Genomic DNA, 18,630 nt, shown 5'->3' with positions numbered 1-18,630 from the left:
TATCAGAAAGGGAAGTTGGTCTGTTTATTGAGGGTAAAACCTTGCCACACCCAACAGTTGATGCTGAGCGGTGGACTGAGGTCTTCCTGTTGGACAGTCCAGCAGACGCTGGGGACAAATGGGTACATGCGTCTTTCCTGGACGTTGCGGGAGGACTGAACCAAAGTTCTGACTTAGGTCCCATCAGGACCCTGCATCGGGATCGCTCACAATCGGCCGCCAACATCACCAGGAACTTCTGAGAGTTCCTGGAGGAACCAAAGGCTTCACACATGAACTACCACAGAAAAACGTGACAGAGAACGGAAACGGGGCAGGTGTGAGACGGATCCAGCCAGGAGGAGTTTCAGGGTCCAGAAGAGCCGTAGCGATGGCAACAGGAGAACCAGCTCCGCTTCTGTGGGGGGGCTGCAGGAGTGTTCATCTGAGGAGCCTCATTCTGAAGCACCTTCATGTTGGAGCTGCAGGAGGCTGAGAGCAACATGATGTCACTTCCTGCTGTGAAAAGACGTGAGCAATAACTCGGACCCACAGCAGAAGTTTATATAAAGTCAAGCACTCATATATTTTCATATTTACACTCTGAGAGGACAAAAGGCCCCGAGGGTACAGAGCGGGGCGAACACCGGGGAGGACAGGAGGTTTTAAATAAAAGCAGAGGGAAGATGGCAGCCGGCGCTCCACCCATGCCGAGTCTGGTGTCAGCAGCTCCTCCGCACCATAAGGAGGTCCGCATGGAGCCCGCGTGTCTGTCTTCACCTCTGTCCTTCCTTCAGCGGAGACAGGCGCGACTCCAGGCTGGTGCAGTGGTGAAGTTGGACTGGTAACCAGTGGCACTGCAAGCTGGAAGCTGCTGGCTGGATGCTGCAGCAGGGACGCGGGCGCTGGCGGTCCAGCCGGTTACACCATGGTGTTGCTCTCGCCCACCTTGTCCACATACTGGAGAGAGAGCAGCAGGGTTAGCACTGACCCTCCGGCGCCCCCCATTTCCACCCCCTGACCCCCAACAGGGAGCGGCTGCTTCTCCTGTTCAGGTTCAAGGAGTCCGATTACTGTGCCGCTAAGCTGCAACCTTAGGCAGAGGAATGACACAGCCAATTTCCAGCAAAATGGTTTTCAGATTTGAGCAGAAACTGAACCTCAACTAGGAGCCGTGCGCATCCCAGAACTCATACTGGGCTCTCACTGGGACTTCCTGAACCTGAAGAGGGCTGTTCATAAGGCCAGAAACATGCATTCACACACGCCTGCTGAGCCACTGACCCCCCCACCACAGAGATGGAGAGCATGTCAACATGTGTTACCATTGTAGCCATCCACCCCTACAAGCTCCCTATGCACACATGCACTCTAGACAGCATGCACGTCGGGGGGTGGAGGGGTAGGGGCACCCTGAGGTCGGCTGTCAGAGCCACCCCTCTGCCTGAACTAAGGAGTGGGTTAGTTTTGAGGGTCCTAAAGTTTTGATCTACGGGGGGGGGGGGGGGGGGGGGATTCAGCATGCGGGTGTGTGTCTGTGTGTGTGGGAGGAGGGGGGGGCAGAGCGGCGATGACTGACCACAGGAGCTTATTATCCTCAGAACTTTAGGAAGGCTTCAAATACAAGATAGCACAATAACCATTCCTTCACAAAGCACACAGAAAACAGTCCCACTAGCTGGTGGCTCTGGTCGCACGGGGCGGCTCAGGTGGGGGCCCAGGCCTCATTGTGGGCCGGCCTGGTGCTGCCGGGGGCTCGCTGATACTCACTGAACTGATGAAGGGCAGGTTGAGCAGAGAGCCGAGGACGGGGACTCTTCGGATAAAACCGACAACCACAGGGAAGAAACCCCTGCAGGAGGCACGAGGGGAGATGCACACATGAGGACAGAGGACAAAGATGATGATGATGAAGAAAAAAGATTTGGGATTAAGAAGCGAGAAGAACACAGCACCCTCACCTGAACAAGAGAAAGAATCCGTAAACCTCCAGCACAACGCCAACAATGGGCCACCCGATCAGGACCACACACACGCCCCCCAGGAAGAAACTGGTGGCCTTCATCTTGTGCTTCTGGAAGAAGAAGCGAAACGTCCTCTCCAACCCGATGACAAAGGCCAGTCCAGCCACAAACAGTATCTGCATGGAAGAGAAGACAATGAGCTCCTACAGGAACCAGCCAGGGTCCAGGCTCGTGCAGCCACCAGAGATGATGCTCCTCTGTCCCGCGATGGACGGAGATCATCTCTGGACGGACGGATCCATCAGGTGTAGAAACATCTCAGAGGACGGGTTAAGCTCTGGTTTCAGAGCAAAGGGTCTCTCGAGGTTCTGTGTCATGGTTCTGACCCACCTGCTGCACGGGGTCCCCTTCCAGTCATTCCCTGATAAAGTGATCGACACACTTACGTTTCCAATAGCCAGGAGCGCTTTGTCAAAAAACAGGATCATTCCAAAGAAGAGGAAAAACACGCCGAACCCTGTTAAGCCCATTCCAATCTCTGCAAACCACACAGAAAGACAGCAGCTGAACTCCACCGTGAGGACAAAGATGAACATCGGTGCATGTCAACACGTTCTCAGACTAGTTGTCAGCCAAAACACCATCTTAACAACTTTAATGGCTAGAAATGGCGCGTTAACTTTCAGGAGCACATTTTTGCCTTTCTAACTACAGTTAGCCCGCAGCTCCGGAGGATGCCGGCTTAAACATGGAGGGAGTTCAGGCGCAGGCTTACTCTGAGAGTCGGTCAGGGAAATCATCGTGATTGTCGTCAACCCCCCGCCGTGAAACACAAGCAAAGACGGAACCCAAAGCGGAGAACGGGCTCTTTTCCACGCTTAGTTCGGTGACAGCTGCCACTGCAGCAACAGCCACGTCTTCCGGAAATAAGCGCTCTCGCGATGTTTCTTCCGAGAAAAACCGTCCTGTTTTTTTTACTTTGTAAAATCTTTATTAGCACTGTACAGAAACACATTATTTAATATCAATAAAGTACAATTAAACAGAAAAGTCACTTTATTTTGAGCATGAAACGAGTGCGTTAAAACAGCAAAGTAATGGCAGCAAATGAAGACACAAACCAAAAATCGTTAGATTTTATAGTTAACTTTTTTCAAGAAGAGAAGCTAGTTCACGTTAGCATCAATCAGACCGTATTTTTGTCCTGACAGGACGAACCCAGGGCGAAGTAACCCAGTCACTGTGCCTTCTACCGCCGCTCGCTTCCTCCCGGCTTTTGTCTGCTGCGGTAACCAGGAAGGAATCAGCGGGTGAGCAGCAGCAGCACCACGCCGACGGTCCGAGAACCGCCTTCATTCCCACATACACTCGTTTGGAAGCCAACTGAGCAGGAAAAGACCAGAAAACGGTAAAAGGAGAGAGAGTTTGCGTTAATAGGAGGCGCTGCCCCGCGATGTTCGGGGGCTTTTTAAAGCAGGACAAGAGCGTCATGAATCTGCTAACTTTGTCTCGCAGAGATGAACCCGATGAGCTTTTAACTCTGCTAACTTTGTTTTACAGAAATCAAATATATGAGGAAAATCGGGGGAAATGGACGGTGGCGCCGGAACCAGAGGTACGGCTGCTCCCGCCGAAAGGGGCCGTTTTCAGTTTCTCTTTCAGTTTCTCGGGATAAAGTTAGGGGTTTGGGTCCGTCAAGGACGCCCGCTGACAGTTGAGCGCTTCACGTGCTGGTTCTCAGGGATGTTCTTGCTCTGAAGCTGCAGGGCCGAATGTTCTGCTTTCTTCTACTGACCAGTGTTCCTTCACGGTAACATGAAATGATGCGCAGGGGTTTTGAGTGTTGCCAGGCTGTAGAGACCTGGGGAGGAGGAGGAGGAGGAGATCATTAGGTGTGGAGGTGTGATCCTCCAGAGACCCACCGCTCAGGTGTGAGACCTGGTGTTTAGCATCTCTGACTGGTTCCACAGAGAGGATCCTGTGAAGACAGAGCAACAACTTTCCGGTGGTGACGAAGACTTGGACCTTTGCTAACGGTCTTTACGGTCTTCTGCTTCAGATGTGCAGGAACGGTTGGATACGGTGGAGGCGGAGCTAGAGGAGGTTGACCTACAGATTGCTGTGCTGCAGCAGAAGAAGGCTGAACTGCATCGCCGTAGGGACGCTCTACTGCAGCGTCTGGAGGAAGCCTGTGATGCCGCGCAACCATCCTCCTCTTCACAGGCCTCCCGAGGTGAACCAGCGGCCAGCAGGCAGGAGATGCAGCGCTTCGATGGCAGCGGTAGTGTCCACCCCCAGCTCTGTAGATGCCTCCTGGAGGAACCCTGAGGGGACCTGACCTGACAGCTCTTTTCTTTGCTCTTGTCTGGTAGATTTCCCATGGTCCCAGGAGGTGGTGCAGCATCTGCAGGACACCTTCCATCTGCCGCGGTTCCGCCCGCTGCAGCTCAGGGCGATTAACCTGACGCTGTCCGGCAGGGATGTGTTCCTGGTCATGCCCACGGGGAGGGGGAAAAGCCTCTGTTACCAGCTGCCTGCTCTCTGCTCTAAAGGTGCACACTCCCACACCAGACCCGCCCCCCCAGCATGGGGTCATGAATGTGTGACCAAGGACACCCTCAAGGTCGCGTATGAGATGGCGTTCCCAAGGGCGCCAGTTTCAAATCTGGAAAACGCACTCCTGGAATGTGTTCCCAGTCTCGTCCCAGTTTCAGACTAAAGAGCCCAATAATGAGCTCGACAGGAACTGACTTTGTTACAGTTATTCCACACAAACGTCTTTCTGTCCAAGAACGTCCTTCCATGTTATTAAAGGTCATTTGGACATGGACAAGCGGTGTCCGTAGGGAAGGCTTCCCTTTATTAGAACAGTCCTCAGAGTCCGACTGTCTTGACTCACATTTGCGCCTGTCAGCCAGCAGCTGTTGTTGGTCTCCTCGTCCCTCAACTCCCGTGTGTGTGCTTGATGTCCAGGTCTCACGCTGGTGGTGACGCCGCTGGTGTCCTTGATGGAGGACCAGCTCATGTACCTCCAGTCCATCAGTGTGTCGGCAGCTATGCTGAATGCTTCCAGCAGCAAGGTGAAGATCATGAGAAGGAACCGTTTAATAAGCCCTTCTCAATACGCTCCTTTACATTTTGAACAGTGCGCATGTAAAGACAATAAGAGGAGAAACTTTACAGATCAGAAGAGAAGATCAGAGATGTCCTTCAAGTCCTCCATGTCCAGAAAACATGGAATCTTTGACCTTTGCTCTGAAACATTGCAGTGAAAACCTGGAATCTCTTTGTTTTAGGAACATGCAAAAAGCGTCATGGCAGGAATGACGGACCCCACGGTGCCCTTCAGACTGGTGTACGTCACCCCCGAGAAGATCGCCAAAAGCAAGCTGCTGATGTCCCGTCTGGAGAAGGCCTACAAGGCTGAGCTGCTCAGCCGCATCGCTGTGGACGAAGTGCACTGCTGCAGCCAGTGGGGGCACGACTTCAGACCAGGTGAGTGGCTCTGGGAGACGCTCAGGTGACCCTCAGGTGGGGGGACGCTAAGGTGGGGGATGATCAGGTGACTGCCTGTCTGTGTGTAGATTATAAACTGCTGGGCATCCTGAAGAGACAGTTTCCTAAAGTCCCCCTGATTGGCCTCACGGCCACGGCCACCAGCACCATCCTCAAGGACTGTGAGAAGATCCTGAGTGTCAGACAGCCGGTGACAATCACAGCATCCTTCAACCGAACCAATCTCTACTATGAGGTGGGAACTGTGGCAACTATGCTCACACAGCTAACTGCTTTGCACACACACTCACACACACTCTTACACACACATACACACACACGCACAGTGAATGTTAGAACCAAAACGTTTTCCTCAGCTTGACTCTTTAATCTCTGAAAGGCAGCTTTTAACCTTCTCCTGATTTTCAGGTTCGCGTTAAAAACTGTGACAGTGACGCGTCTGTGGAGGACATGGCCTCTCTGATCAAGAGCAAATATCAGCACCAGTCAGGTATGCAGAAGAGAACAACAGCACGTTATTTGAAGTCCTGCAGAGGAGCTGGGATCTACTCTGACCTTGGTCCTGCAGGCATCGTCTACGTGTTCTCTCAGAAGGATGCAGAGTCGGTGTCATCAGCACTCCAGAAGCGAGGCATCCTGGCTTCTCCTTACCACGCTAACATGGACCCCACAGACAAGTCCCACGTCCACCGCAGATGGAGCACCAACAAGATTCAGGTCTTTTCCTCTTCTTTAGGGACTGTTTATGTCATGGGTTTTTTCGATGTGCATGTGAACGTTGTGACCCCCCCAATTACAACTGGTTAACAATGTCCACCATCAGTGCTGTTAACCTGTTAGCTTCCAGGACACGAAGTGGAGAGCTAGTAAGGTTAGACGGTCAGGAGCAGTACCTGGTGAGGGAGCATAGCAGGTAAGTAGAGATTTGGAGGTGACTGATGAGGATGAAGAGGGGGAAGGTCCCCCATGAAGGTTCTGACAAAGGTGTTCACAACATCTTGGAGAGCAAGAGGCCTGCCCTGAAGAGCAGAGCAGTTGTACTGATGCTGATCTTCAAGAGCAACTGTGACTGGCAGAGTTGTGGCAGCCAGAGAGGAAAAAAGGTGATTCACACAATGAAGTTATCAAAGAGGTCAGACTGAGCACAGAAGTGAGCGTTTGTGGGCAGCAGTACGGCTCCATGGAAGGAAGAGGACAGCAGATGCAGTATTTGGGTAGTTTTCTGTGTCAACTGTTTTTCCTTCTCTTTTTAAGATCCAGAAGGCTTCTTCAGTTCTGAACTCACTGGGGACAGAGCTTGAAAATATAGCCCTTGTGGACCATTGGCATGCTATTGATCTGGACTCAGCTGTCCATTCACATCTATAGGAGCGTGGCACTCCTTTGAGGACAGCCAAGTACGGGGGGCTGGCCAGAGAAGACCGCTGGTTTGAGAGGGGTGTGAAGGAAGCCATCCATGTCAAATTGGAAAAACCATCCTTAAACAGAGGTGGTGGGCTAAGGCACTTCCTATCACCCACATACAATGCAGTCCTCCACTCCTTCCAACAACAAAACAAACATTCACACCATTCCAGGAGACCTGGTGACTTACCACCATGTGAGCCAGCAGACAAAGGGAGACACACCAACTGAAACTAGGTGAACGACCCTGCCAACGACTCTCAGGTGACCACCCAGATCATTAGCATGCTAATGGTCCACAAGGGCTTGGATAACTATGACCTGGATGATTGAGAATCTACACAGATGTCAGAGAAAGCACTTGACAGGGTGCTGAGAGTGGTCCAGGACACCTGGGAACCAGAGGACAATGGTGAGGGGTGAGAGAGGAGGTCAAGGTAGAGGAGAACCCAGAGAGGTGGAGCTCTGTCCTGGAGAGGAGGGAAGGTTAGTCCAAATGAGACGTGTGAAAGAGGAACCAGGTCAAGACCAAGGGAGGATACAGGAAGAATGGAGGATCTTAAAGACTTGAGGTCAACAGTCCAGAGCAATAGAGAGAAGAAAAGAGGTGAAGAAGTAGGTGCAGCAGGTGTGATGGGGAGAAGAATGATGGTCGAGGTGTACAAGATGGTGGTTGGACCAGTGTCTGGTTTAGAGACGGAGACGCAGCTGGAGGGGGAAGAGACGAAGACGTGGATGTTCTTTAAGAATGAACGAGGATGGAGAGGATCAGAAAGGAGCAGATGTGAGGGACAGCACATGTTAGATGTTGTGGAGACAAAGCCAGAGAGGCCAGGGTTGGATGTGTCCAGAGGTGGGACAGTTCAGCTGGTGAAGATGGAGCTGCCAGGCAAGAGGTCCAGAGGAAGACCTGAGATGTGGATATGATGTCAGCTGCCGATGGGAAGAGTTGACTTGGTGTGGAGAGCCTGAAGGCAACAGCTGAATGTAGAAGGTCAATGCCACGATTGACACGGTGGTCCATCTCTAGGTGGTCGTCGCTACAGTGGCGTTCGGGATGGGCATCGACAAGCCCGACGTCCGATTCGTCATCCATCACACCATCAGCAAGTCCATAGAGAACTACTACCAGGAGAGCGGGCGAGCAGGTGTGGACCAGGATCCCTGCATCACTCCTTGTTCTATCATCCATTCACACGTGTGTGTCTCCAGGCCGAGATGACTGTCCTGCAGACTGCGTCATCTACTTTGGCTTCTCCGACATCTTCAGGATCAGCACCATGGTAGTGATGGAGAACGTCGGTCAGCAGAAGCTCAGACAGATGCTGGACTACTGTCAGAGTATCGACAGGTACGGCCACGCACAGTCACACCCCTGCGGGTCTCGCCCTGCACACAGACCCCTTGTGTTGTTGGTTGAAGGAGGTTTGTGTGTGCATCCAGGTGTCGGCGCTCCCTGATGGCCGTCCATTTTGATGAAGTTTGGGACGATGAAGGATGCCAGCAGATGTGCGATACCTGCCGCCACCCTAAAGGTGAGGGTGGTGTGAGGGTGTGATGTGTTCAGGTGCTTCTGAGTCTATGCTGACCAGGGTCTCCGCTGCAGACGTCTCCACAGTGGACATCACCCAGCACGCCAGGCAGGTGGTGCAGATCCTGGAGCTGGCAGCATCCATGGATGAGAAGACGACTCCTCTGAAGCTCGTTGAAGCCTGGACTGGGAGAGGCCCGGCCAAACGCAGGAAGCTGATCCAGACCACCACGCTGTCCCGGACGCAGGCCGAGGCTGTGGTCGTACAGCTGCTGCTGAAGGATTATCTCAGGTGAAGCTCCTTCTTTCCAGATCTTTAATTGCTCACCCATCTCTGCAGAAGGACGGACATCAGGAAAGATTGCCAGATAACATGCAGCCGCTCGGGGTCGAGGCTCTATCGAGTGACCTTGAGGACTCCCACCAATGGCCGTTCTTCCTTTGTTTCTTCATGTCTTAGTGGGGACTTCAGCTTCACTCCATACACCACCTACTTCTACATAAAGCTGGGCACGAGAGCCTCCCTGCTGAGAAACCAGAGTCACACCGTCAGCATGAAGATGTGCAACAGCCCGGGACGTGGACCTTCTGAGGTGAGACGGTATCCTCCATCCTGGAGTAAAACTGACTTGAATTTAAAGCATTGTTCTTCTTCATATGACAACTGTCCTCCTCCACTTGTCCCTCAAAATCAAATCAATCTTTATTTATATAGCATCTTTTACAATCAAAATTGTTTCAAGGCGCTTTCCAGAATCCCAGGGCCTAACCAAGCAACAGTGGCAAGGAAAAACTCCCTTTAACAGGAAGAAACCTTGAGCAGGACCAGGCTCATGTAGGGGGACCCTCCTGCTGATGGCCAGCTGGGTAGAGAGAGAGGAGAAGGGGGAGGACAGGTAGAGGATAGAATTGGTAGGAGAGGAGAGGAGAGGAGAGGAGAGGAGAGGAGAGGAGAGGAGAGGAGAGGAGAGGCATAGAGCATAGAAATACAAACAAAAATACATTATATTGAATTGAATTGAATAAGCTGCTGGTTGAGTGGGTCAGTGGTGTCGGAGGTCAGTATACAGCTCTGAAGGCGGCGATACCTGTAAATGGATACAGGGGGGGGGGGCAGAAAAACTACACAGAAAATAGCATTACTAGTCTACTTGATGAGGAGGAGGAGGAAAGGAGAGGAAACCATGACCCAGTGGGGTGACAGAGGCCTGTCAGGTGATCATGTTTCTGGACCCTGGCAGCCTTGGCCTATAGCAGCATAGCTAAGATGTTAACCTAATGATTAGACAATCCTCTAAATATGATAATTTGTCTGTCTGTGATAGTAACTGGAACTACAGAATTAGTAACAATAAGCTTTTTCAAAGAGGAATGTTTTAAGCCTAATCTTAAAAGTGGCGATGGAGTCAGCCTCCTGTACCTGGACAGGGAGCTGGTTCCATAGCAGGGGGGCCTGGTAGCTAAATGCTCGGCCCCCATTCTACTCCTAGAAACTCTGGGAACCACAAGTAGACCAGCATTCTGAGAGCGGAGCGGTCTATTGGGCTGGTAAGGTGTCACTAGCTCCTCCAGGTAGGATAGAGCTAGGCCTCTGAGGACCTTGTAGGTCAAAAGAAAGGTTTTAAAAAATTATTCTAAATTTAACGGGCAGCCAATGAAGAGACGCCAGTACAGGAGTTATGTGATCTCTTTTGTCAATACCTGTCAGAACTCTGGCTGCAGCATTTTGGATCAGCTGGAGGCTTCTTAAAGAGTTTGGACACCCTGATAATAAAGAGTTACAATAGTCCAGCCTGGAAGTAACAAATGCATGGACTAACTTTTCAGCATCATGGTGGGTCAGTAGTTTTCTAATCCTTGTGATGTTCCTCAGGTGAAAAAAGGCACTTCTAGAGACTGTTTTAATGTGTGAGTTGAAGGAGAGATCTTGGTCAAAAGTTACTCCAAGATTCCTCACAGAGAGACTAGATGTTAATGAGATACCATCGAGAGTGATCATGTGATCTAATCTATCCCCGAGAGGTTCAGGACCAAACACCATGACTTCAGTTTTTCCTGAATTAAGGAGGAGGAAATTTGAAGACATCCAGGACTTTATGTCTTTGAGACAGGTCTGAAGCTTCACTAACTGCTCTGTCTCCTCTGGTTTCATGGATAAATAAAGCTGAGTGTCATCAGCATAACAATGAAAATTTATCCCATGCTGCCGAATAATGTTCCCTAAGGGAAGCATGTACAGGGTGAAGAGGATTGGTCCAGAACCTTGAGGAACTCCATGGCTAACCCTACTGTAAGAGGAGGGACCACCATGGACATGAGCAAACTGGTATCTATCAGATAAATATGATCTAAACCAGTCTAGTGGTGTCCCTTTAATCCCAATCACATGTTCCAGTCTCTGTAACAGGATGCTGTGATCAACTGTATCAAAAGCAGCACTGAGGTCCAGCAGAACCAGCATAAAGACCAGTCCATGATCGGAAGCTATGAGAAGATCATTAGTAACTTTAAGAAGTGCTGTTTCTGTGCTGTGATGAGCTCTAAAGCCTGACTGAAACATCTCAAACAGGCTGTTTCTCTGAAGGTGCTCCAGTAACTGAGTCACCACCACCTTCTCAAGAACTTAAAAAGAGGATAAAAGGAAGGTTGTATATCGGCCTATAGTTTGCTAACACATCGGGATCCAGTGATGGTTTTTTAAGCAACAGCTTAATCACTGCCACCTTGTAGGACATAACATGTACATAACCTGACACTAAAGAACCATTGATCTGGTCCAGGATAGAACTGCCTATCATTGTCGAAACATCCTTCAACAGGTGTGTTGGGATGGGATCTAAAAGACACGTGGTGGACTTGGATTTCTGAATTAGCGAAGATGCCTCAGAAAAATATATGGGGTGAAGAAGTTTAAGGGCTCGTTGGAGACCCTGTATGTTCCCACAGTCAGCACATCTGGTGATGGTCCAGTTGTTGGGATGGCCTGGTTAGCTTTCTCTCTGATAGCTAGAACTTTATCAGTGAAGAAGCTCATGAAGTCTTCACCTCTAAGGGAAGAAGGGATACGTGGATCTAAAACACTGTGAGTCTTAGTTAATTTGGCCACAGTGCTGAAAAGAAACCTGGGGTTGTTCTTGTTTTCTTCAATTAAAGAAGAAAAATAAGCTGTTCTAGCCTTACAGAGGGCCTTTTTGTAAACTACCAGACAGTCTTTCCAGGCTACATGATAGCTGTCTATTTTACAAGAATGCCACTTCCTGTCTAGTCTGGGCACTTTCTGCTTGAGGGTCCTAATGTGTGAACTATACCAGGGGGATTTACTATTTTCTTTTTCAGGGGGGCAACAGAATCAAGCGTGATTCTCAGTGAGGCTGCTGCACCTTCAGCAACAGAGTCAACCTCAGCAGGGCTAAGATTATAATGATTGATCCCTGGGGAAACACACGGTGGTCCTGGGATCAGCACAGGGATCACTTCCTTAAACTTAGCTACAGCATTATCTGAAAGACATCTGCTATAGTAAGACTGTGTTCTGAGCATAGAGGAATCCTTAATCATAAATGTAAAAGTGATCAAAGAATGATCTGACAGGAGTGGGTTCTGAGGGAACACTGACACATGTTCTACCTCAACACCATAAGTCAGAACTAGATCTAGGGTGTGGATGAAGTTATGAGTTGGTTGGTTTATCTGCTGGAGGAAACCAACTGACTCAAGTAATGAAATGAAGCCATTTCTAAAGCTGTCATTTACAACGTCTACATGGATATTAAAGTCTCCAATAATAATGACTTTGTCCGTTCTAAGGACCAAGTCAGATAAGAAATCAGAGAACTCAGACAGGAACTCTTAATGTGGCCCAGCAGGGGGCCGATATACAACTACAAACAGAAGTGGCTTTTCTGCCTTCCAGTTCAGATGGGTGATGCCAAGAGTCAGGCTTGCAAATGAACTGGAACCATATTTTGGTCTAGGATTAATTAATAACTTGGAGTGATAGATTGCTGCCACTCTCCCTCCTCGACCAGAACACGAGGAATATGATAATTAAGATGGGTAGGAGGAATAGATTCATTTAAGCTAACATACTCCTCCTCCTGAAGCCAGGTCTCAGTAAGACAGAATAAATCAATGTGATGATCCGCTATCAGGTCGTGCACCAACAGGGATTTACACAAAAGAGATCTAATATTTAATACTCCACATTTAATTGTGATGTTAGTTTCTCCAACTTGTGCTTTGGTATTAATTTTAATAAGATTATGGTGATTGACCGCTCCCCTGCTCTGTGCTTGGTGAACTTTTAACCGTGGAACAGAGACTACCTCTATAGTGTTAAATATGTTATTGTTGGTGGATGAGGGTTCTATGGAAGCAGCAGAGAGGTGTGTAAGACTACAACTCTGCATCCTGGTCTGGACCCTGGATTGTCAGGTCACTTTGGGTCTAATAAAATTAGCCAAATTACTAGAAATGAGAGAGGCACCGTCCCGGGTGGGATGGACACCGTCTCTCCTAATCAGACCAGGCTTTCCCCAAAAAGTGCTCCAATTGTCTATAAAGGCCACCTGGTTTTCGGGGCACCACCGTGACAGCCAGCGACGAAGCGATGACATGCGGCTAAACATCTCATCGCTGGCCAGATTGGGGAGGGGACCAGAGAATGCTACGGAGTCCGACATCGTTTTTGCGTAGTTGCACACCGACTCTATGTTAATTTTGGTGACCTCCGACTGATGAAGCCGGGTGTTGTTTGCTCCGACATGAATAATAACTTTACCAAATTTACGTTTACGTCTCCCTAGTCACTTTCCCTCTACACAACCTGTTCCTAACACACCGGCAAACTGAGTCAATCACTGACGATTGAAGATGATCGTTAATGAGGGTCCAGTTTAGTCTACATATGCTCCAGTTCTGGTTTAAATCCACTCCCACGACTTCAACATCTGATCATTTTTTTATTGCTACCTTTTGAGTAACCAGCAGCTCTTCAGGTATGCTGCCCCTAGAGCTGAGAACATGGTTAGAACATTATTTTTAACCTTTCATTACTCTCTAACCTGGGGACACAGTCCAGCACTTGTCCATGTTTGTCTGTCTGTGGCCCAGGCCCAGGTCCTGGTCCTGTTGCTGTCAGGTAAAGGCTGTTTTTAATGACCTGCAGGTTAAAGCCACAGAGGAAAACACATCAGTTCCAGGCTGTGATGAAGCCCCCAAGTCCAAGAAAGCCAAGACAGGCCTGCCCTGATCTGGATCTTTGCTGAGGACCAACAGGCGAAGTGCAGCTTGTTTCTGTTGAAGTCACTTCATCTGGACCGGACTGACTGAAGTCCAGCAGTATTTGTGGCTTTACAGCTGCATCGTCAGAGACGTTGTCAAATGACTCTAAAGCCTTTAGTGATGTGATCTGAACCGTCTGATCTGATGGTTTGTTCTCTGGTTTTCCTGAAACCTGGATACTTCAAATCCAGCTGCTGATACTTTATACAGTCATTCTGTGATCCAAAGCTCAGTTGAAGCTTTTACAGCTGCCAGTAGAGTATTGCTCTGTGTCTGAATAAACCAAGACTTCAGCACTCTGGCGGTGCTAAGCGTTTTTTTGAAGACACACCAAGAACTACACCCAACAACCAGCACTCAACAGCCAACACCCAGTACCCAACAACCATCACCCAACAACCAGCACCCAACAGGCAACAACCAGCGCCCAACAACCAACAGCCAACACCCAGTACCCAACACCAAACACCCAGTACCTAACAACCAGCACCCAACAACCAGCACCCAGTACCCAACAACCAGCACCCAACAGCCAACACTCAGTTCCCAACACCCAGTACTCAACAACCAGAGGAGAGGAGAGGACGGGCACAGAGCACAGAAACACATACAAAAATACACTATTTATGCAAGCCGCTGGCTGAGTGGGTCAGCGGGGCCGGAGGTCATCATGCAGCTCCGAAGGCGGCGATACCTGTAAATGAATACAGAAGGGGGGGGAGCAGAAAAACTACACAAGAATCAGCATAACTAGTCTACTTGATGAGGAGGAGGAGAGGAAACTATGACCCAGTGGGGTGACAGAGGCCTGTCAGGTGATCGTGTTTCTGGACCCCGGCAGCCTTGGCCTATAACAGCATAGCTAAGATGTTAACCTAATGATTAGACGACCCCCTAAGTATGATAATTTGTCTGTCTATGATAATTTGTCTATCTAGTAACTGGAACTACAGAATTGGTAACAATAAGCTTTTTCAAAGAGGAAGGTTTTAAGTCTGATCTTAAAAGTAGAGATGGAGTCAACAACCAGCACCCAACAGCCAACAACCAGCACCCAACAACCAACAGCCAATCACCAGCACCCAACAACCAGCAGCCAACAACTAACAACCAGCACCCAACACCAAACACCCAACAGCTAACCCTCAGTACCCAACAACCACCAGCCAACAACCAGCACCCAACAACAAACAACCAGCACCCAACAACCAACAGCCAATCACCAGTGCCTAACACGCAGTACCCAACAGCCAGCACCCAACAACCAGCGCCCAACAGCGAACACCCAGTATCCAACATCACTACCCAACAACCAGCACCCAACAACGAACACCCAGTACCCAACAACCAGCACCCAACAGCCAATCACCAGCACCCAACAACCAGTGCCCAACAACCAGCACCCAACACCAAACAACCAACACCCCACACCCAACAACCAGCACCCAGTACCCAACAACCAGCAGCCAACAATCAGCACCCAAAGGCCAACAACCAACATCTAACAACCAGTGCCCAGCAATGAGTGCCCAACAGCGAACACCCAGCACCCAACATCAGTACAAAATAACCAGCACCCAACAACAAACACCCAGTACCCACCAGCCAACACCCAGTACCCAACAACCAGCAGCCAATAACCAACAACCAGCAGCCAATAACCAGCACCCAACAGCCAAAACCCAGTACCCAACAACCAGCACCTAACACCCAGTACCCAACAACCAACAGCCAACAACCAGCACCCAACAACCAACACCTAACAACCAGCACCCAACAGTCAACAACCAGCACCCAACAATCAGCGAACACCCAGTACCCAACAACCAGCACCCAACAACCAGCGCCCAACAGCGAACACCTAGTATGCAACATCAGTACCCAACAACCAACACCCAACAACCAACACCCAAGAACGGACACCCAGTACCCAACAACCAGCACCCAACAACCAATACCCAACTGTCGCGGAATTTTTGTTTTGAGAAGTAAACAATGAATCTAAGTTACTGCGTAGGAGATGGTTTATTCCAGTCAGTCGGTCAGGATACACACACGGAAGCATGCGGAGAGATATCTATTAAGCGTACACAGTTCTGATCTTATATAGCCGAAGGCCCGCCTCTGAGGCGCGGACACAGGACGTCTTCACAGCATGTGTGTCCTCTCCTCTCCTCTCCTCTCCTCTCCTCTCCTCTCCTCTCCTCTCCTCTCCTCTCTCTCCTCTCCTCTCCTCTCCTCTACCTCCTCTATTCTATCCTCTACCTGTCCTCCCCCTTCTCCTCTCTCTCTACCCAGCTGGCCATCAGCAGGAGGGTCCCCCTACATGAGCATGGTCCTGCTCAAGGTTTCTTCCTGTTAAGGGGGGGGGGTTCCTTGCCACTGTTTCTTGTCTGGGGTTAGGCCCTGGGATTCTGGAAAGCACCTTGAAACATTTCTGATTGTAAAATACGCTATATATAAATAAAGATTGATTGAACCAACAACCAATGCTAAACAACCAGCACCCGACAACCACTACACAACAACAAGCACCTGATCAGTCACATCCTCCCTCAACTGCTAAATGGATCTTTTGAACTAGCTTTCTAAAACAATGAACCCAACGCTCACATCCGGGTCGTGAACCAACCCTGGAGCTCAGCTCACGTGTGCTGAGGAACAGACTGACGCTTGTGGTTCTTCTGCTAATGTGTTTGTCGCCTGTTTGATCAGCCTCAGCTCATTCACAGAGAGCTCATTTATTCATTTTATTTGAAGAGTTGTTGACTCAGCAGGCTCTTCACAAGCCTTCCACCTTCAGCGTTCCACCTGACAGACCTCTGGGTGGGTGACACCACGAATTCTATCCAAGGTCTCTGGGCTTTGCTGCGGTAGTGAGAGGACATGTTTACACCAGCTTTATTCATAACCGCCACAAATATTTCATCACTGTTGTCAGCAGGATCCTCTCTTCTCAGTCCATCTGTTAAAGTTCTTATGTTTCTGATGGTTCTAGGACAGAAATGCTGGTAAAGTGGTTGAAGAGCAGACTGATGTGACCTTAGAGTCTCCACAACTCCAACACAAACTGTCCAAAGAGCAGAGGAACCAGTCCAGAAAACAGAAAGTGAAATCACGCTTGGACAGCGGGATGGAGGAGGAGGAGAAGGGTTCCACCTTCACTCATCATTCCATCGATGTTAATGTTGAAATTCTAGATTATAGCAAAGGTCGGCAGGAATCATCACGCACGGTTAAGCCCAAGTGTGCAAGGAAGCATCACAGCAAGAGGGTGACAACAACAGAGGACCCGGTGGGGAGCTCTCTATCACGGGCCTCCGTCATGTCTGAGGCCGCCGTGGAGGAGCTCTGCCACCTGAGGAGATACTACAGCAGCCAGCTCAGGAGAATCAACTACGTCTCCCATGAGCACCTGGGCCAACCAGCAGAGCCAGGGCTTTTGGCATGCATCTGGGAGCCTCTGAGGAGCCTCTGTCTGGGCCGTGGGCCCACCTCTGGTGAGAGGGTAAGGACCTTGTGGACACGGGTCAGTAGCTGGAGAAAGCTGATGAAGATGTCCCAGTTAGACTGACGCTTGTTTCAGCACAAAATATCCCCACAGAAAAACTTTTAAACTTGAGATTTTAACTTGAGGACATGTACATTTTTAGGACTAAATACTGATTAAGTTATTTATTGTACATTAAGTTGACCAAGAAAACATCATCTTTTCTGCCTCTACAGGTTTTTATGTGTTTTACATTTTGTGCTGGATAATTTCATTAAATTTGTTGGACCTAATAGCACAGCAGTTCCTTCTGTTGGGGCCTGGCTGGGAAGCAGGCAGTTCCCTGTTCAAGCCCCGCTGCCGAGGTGACCTTAAGCAGAGTACGAAACTGACAAATGCTCACATAGGGCCCTGTGATGAACTAGTGACCCGTCCAGGGGGGACCTGCCTTCACCCATATATGCCCCCTTCCCGTGACCCCAAAAGGGAGAAGGCCATCAAGAAGAAGAAAACCTAAATGTTAAAATTAGATTATCATAAATGTTTTAAATCTCAACATGACTTTTGAGACGATCTGGAACTGAATTACAATCAACAACCGTTAAAAGGTTGTATGATGTCTCTGTCCACAAGATGTCAGCAGAGGAGAGCAGATGATGCCCAAGAACAAGGTCTGTCACCCACTTTGTCTCTACCTAAGCATCGCCACTGGGATTTAGCTGGTAAACTGGGATGAGAATGCTCAGGTTCTGTCCCAAAGAACCTCACAGTGGCCTGAAGCATTAATCTATGCAAGGTCAAAGGGTCAAACTGGTCTTAATGGTCTGTGAGCTCCCAATTTGACAGAAATGCCTCTTGCAGGAGGAGCCACAATAAATAATCTGGCACTTGAGTTGAAATAATGCAATTATGGATATTAAAGGAAGATAAATCGGAATTAAATCAAACATGTTTTTCCCTTGTTTTCCATGTTTTCTTACTGATATCACGTGATCCTGCACGATTCCCCCACTGCTGCTCACTGAAGAGGCAGCCGGTGGATTTAGGTGTGGGACGGAACACATCTGGTGTATTACCTGGGTGAAGTCCTGCAGAGAGTGTGTGTGTGTGATGTAAAGAGCTTTGAGAGGACCCAGATGGTATGAAAGGTTCTGAATAAACACAGTTTGTTTATAGTTTGAGCAGACACACCTCAGATCTTCAGCTAGCACCTGACTGAACAGACAGACACTGACACTCAAAGATCAAATGTTACCATAGCAACAGTGTTCGGACTCCTCCTTGGTGCTTGTCTCTCCCCTGCCCCCTGTGTGTATGGTTGGTATCTCCATGTGTGTCTGGTTTTTCCTAGGCTGAGCGGAGCTGGGACCAGGTCTTTTCCCACCACCTTATATGCGCTCATCATCTGGCCAGCTGCCAGTTAAAGGCTGGTCTCTTGCCCATGTTGGGCGCCAGTTCGTTGA

General features: G+C 49.4%; 2 protein-coding genes across 6 annotated transcripts; one reads left to right on the top strand and one right to left on the bottom strand.

Moving 5' to 3' along the window:
- Window positions 1-2,890, bottom strand: golt1ba (golgi transport 1Ba). Of its 2 annotated transcripts, XM_057022187.1 has the most exons (6): window positions 2,719-2,890; window positions 2,390-2,481; window positions 1,941-2,119; window positions 1,750-1,831; window positions 1,559-1,593; window positions 1-939 (listed from the first exon to the last, which is right to left on the bottom strand). In XM_057022187.1, the coding sequence occupies exons 1-5, from the start codon at window positions 2,741-2,743 to the stop codon at window positions 1,585-1,587; spliced, it is 387 nt and encodes a 128-aa protein (XP_056878167.1). In that variant the 5' UTR covers window positions 2,744-2,890; the 3' UTR covers window positions 1-939; window positions 1,559-1,584. The 2 variants fall into 2 exon arrangements, with proteins under 2 accessions (XP_056878167.1, XP_056878166.1); XM_057022186.1 differs by lacking the exon at window positions 1,559-1,593 and having other exon boundaries at window positions 2,719-2,888.
- Window positions 2,891-3,039: 149 nt separating this feature from the next.
- recql (RecQ helicase-like) lies at window positions 3,040-18,114 on the top strand. Of its 4 annotated transcripts, XR_008948228.1 has the most exons (16): window positions 3,057-3,351; window positions 3,504-3,558; window positions 4,003-4,224; window positions 4,316-4,495; window positions 4,917-5,023; window positions 5,240-5,438; window positions 5,528-5,694; window positions 5,868-5,949; window positions 6,028-6,176; window positions 7,894-8,011; window positions 8,076-8,214; window positions 8,307-8,398; window positions 8,470-8,686; window positions 8,855-8,987; window positions 11,731-11,913; window positions 13,562-13,973. XR_008948228.1 is itself a non-coding variant. In XM_057022183.1 (15 exons), the coding sequence occupies exons 2-15, from the start codon at window positions 3,534-3,536 to the stop codon at window positions 17,249-17,251; spliced, it is 2,406 nt and encodes an 801-aa protein (XP_056878163.1). In that variant the 5' UTR covers window positions 3,040-3,351; window positions 3,504-3,533; the 3' UTR covers window positions 17,252-18,114. The 4 variants fall into 4 exon arrangements, 3 of the variants coding, with proteins under 3 accessions (XP_056878163.1, XP_056878165.1, XP_056878164.1); XM_057022183.1 differs by lacking the exons at window positions 11,731-11,913; window positions 13,562-13,973 and adding an exon at window positions 16,676-18,114 and having other exon boundaries at window positions 3,040-3,351; XM_057022185.1 differs by lacking the exons at window positions 11,731-11,913; window positions 13,562-13,973 and adding an exon at window positions 10,979-11,718 and having other exon boundaries at window positions 3,058-3,351.
- Window positions 18,115-18,630: the final 516 nt, after the last annotated feature.

This window comes from Takifugu flavidus, chromosome 22 (assembly GCF_003711565.1).
Source record: "Takifugu flavidus isolate HTHZ2018 chromosome 22, ASM371156v2, whole genome shotgun sequence".
NCBI lineage: Eukaryota > Metazoa > Chordata > Actinopteri > Tetraodontiformes > Tetraodontidae > Takifugu > Takifugu flavidus.
The sequence above is the reverse complement of the archived record's forward strand: the minus strand, read 5'-3'. Positions and strand labels throughout refer to the sequence as shown.

Excerpts from the sequence above, each read along its gene's own strand:
- golt1ba (XM_057022186.1), bottom strand. The coding sequence starts at position 2,743 with ATGATTTCCCTGACCGACTCTCAGA. Across the intron at positions 2,482-2,718 it reads TTCCCTGACCGACTCTCAGA|AGATTGGAATGGGCTTAACA; the intron begins GTAAGCCTGCGC and ends TGTGGTTTGCAG. Across the intron at positions 940-1,749 it reads ACCTGCCCTTCATCAGTTCA|TATGTGGACAAGGTGGGCGA; the intron begins GTGAGTATCAGC and ends CTCTCTCTCCAG.
- recql (XM_057022183.1), top strand. The coding sequence starts at position 3,534 with ATGGACGGTGGCGCCGGAACCAGAG. Across the intron at positions 4,225-4,315 it reads GCAGCGCTTCGATGGCAGCG|ATTTCCCATGGTCCCAGGAG; the intron begins GTAGTGTCCACC and ends CTTGTCTGGTAG. Across the intron at positions 8,012-8,075 it reads CCAGGAGAGCGGGCGAGCAG|GCCGAGATGACTGTCCTGCA; the intron begins GTGTGGACCAGG and ends GTGTGTCTCCAG.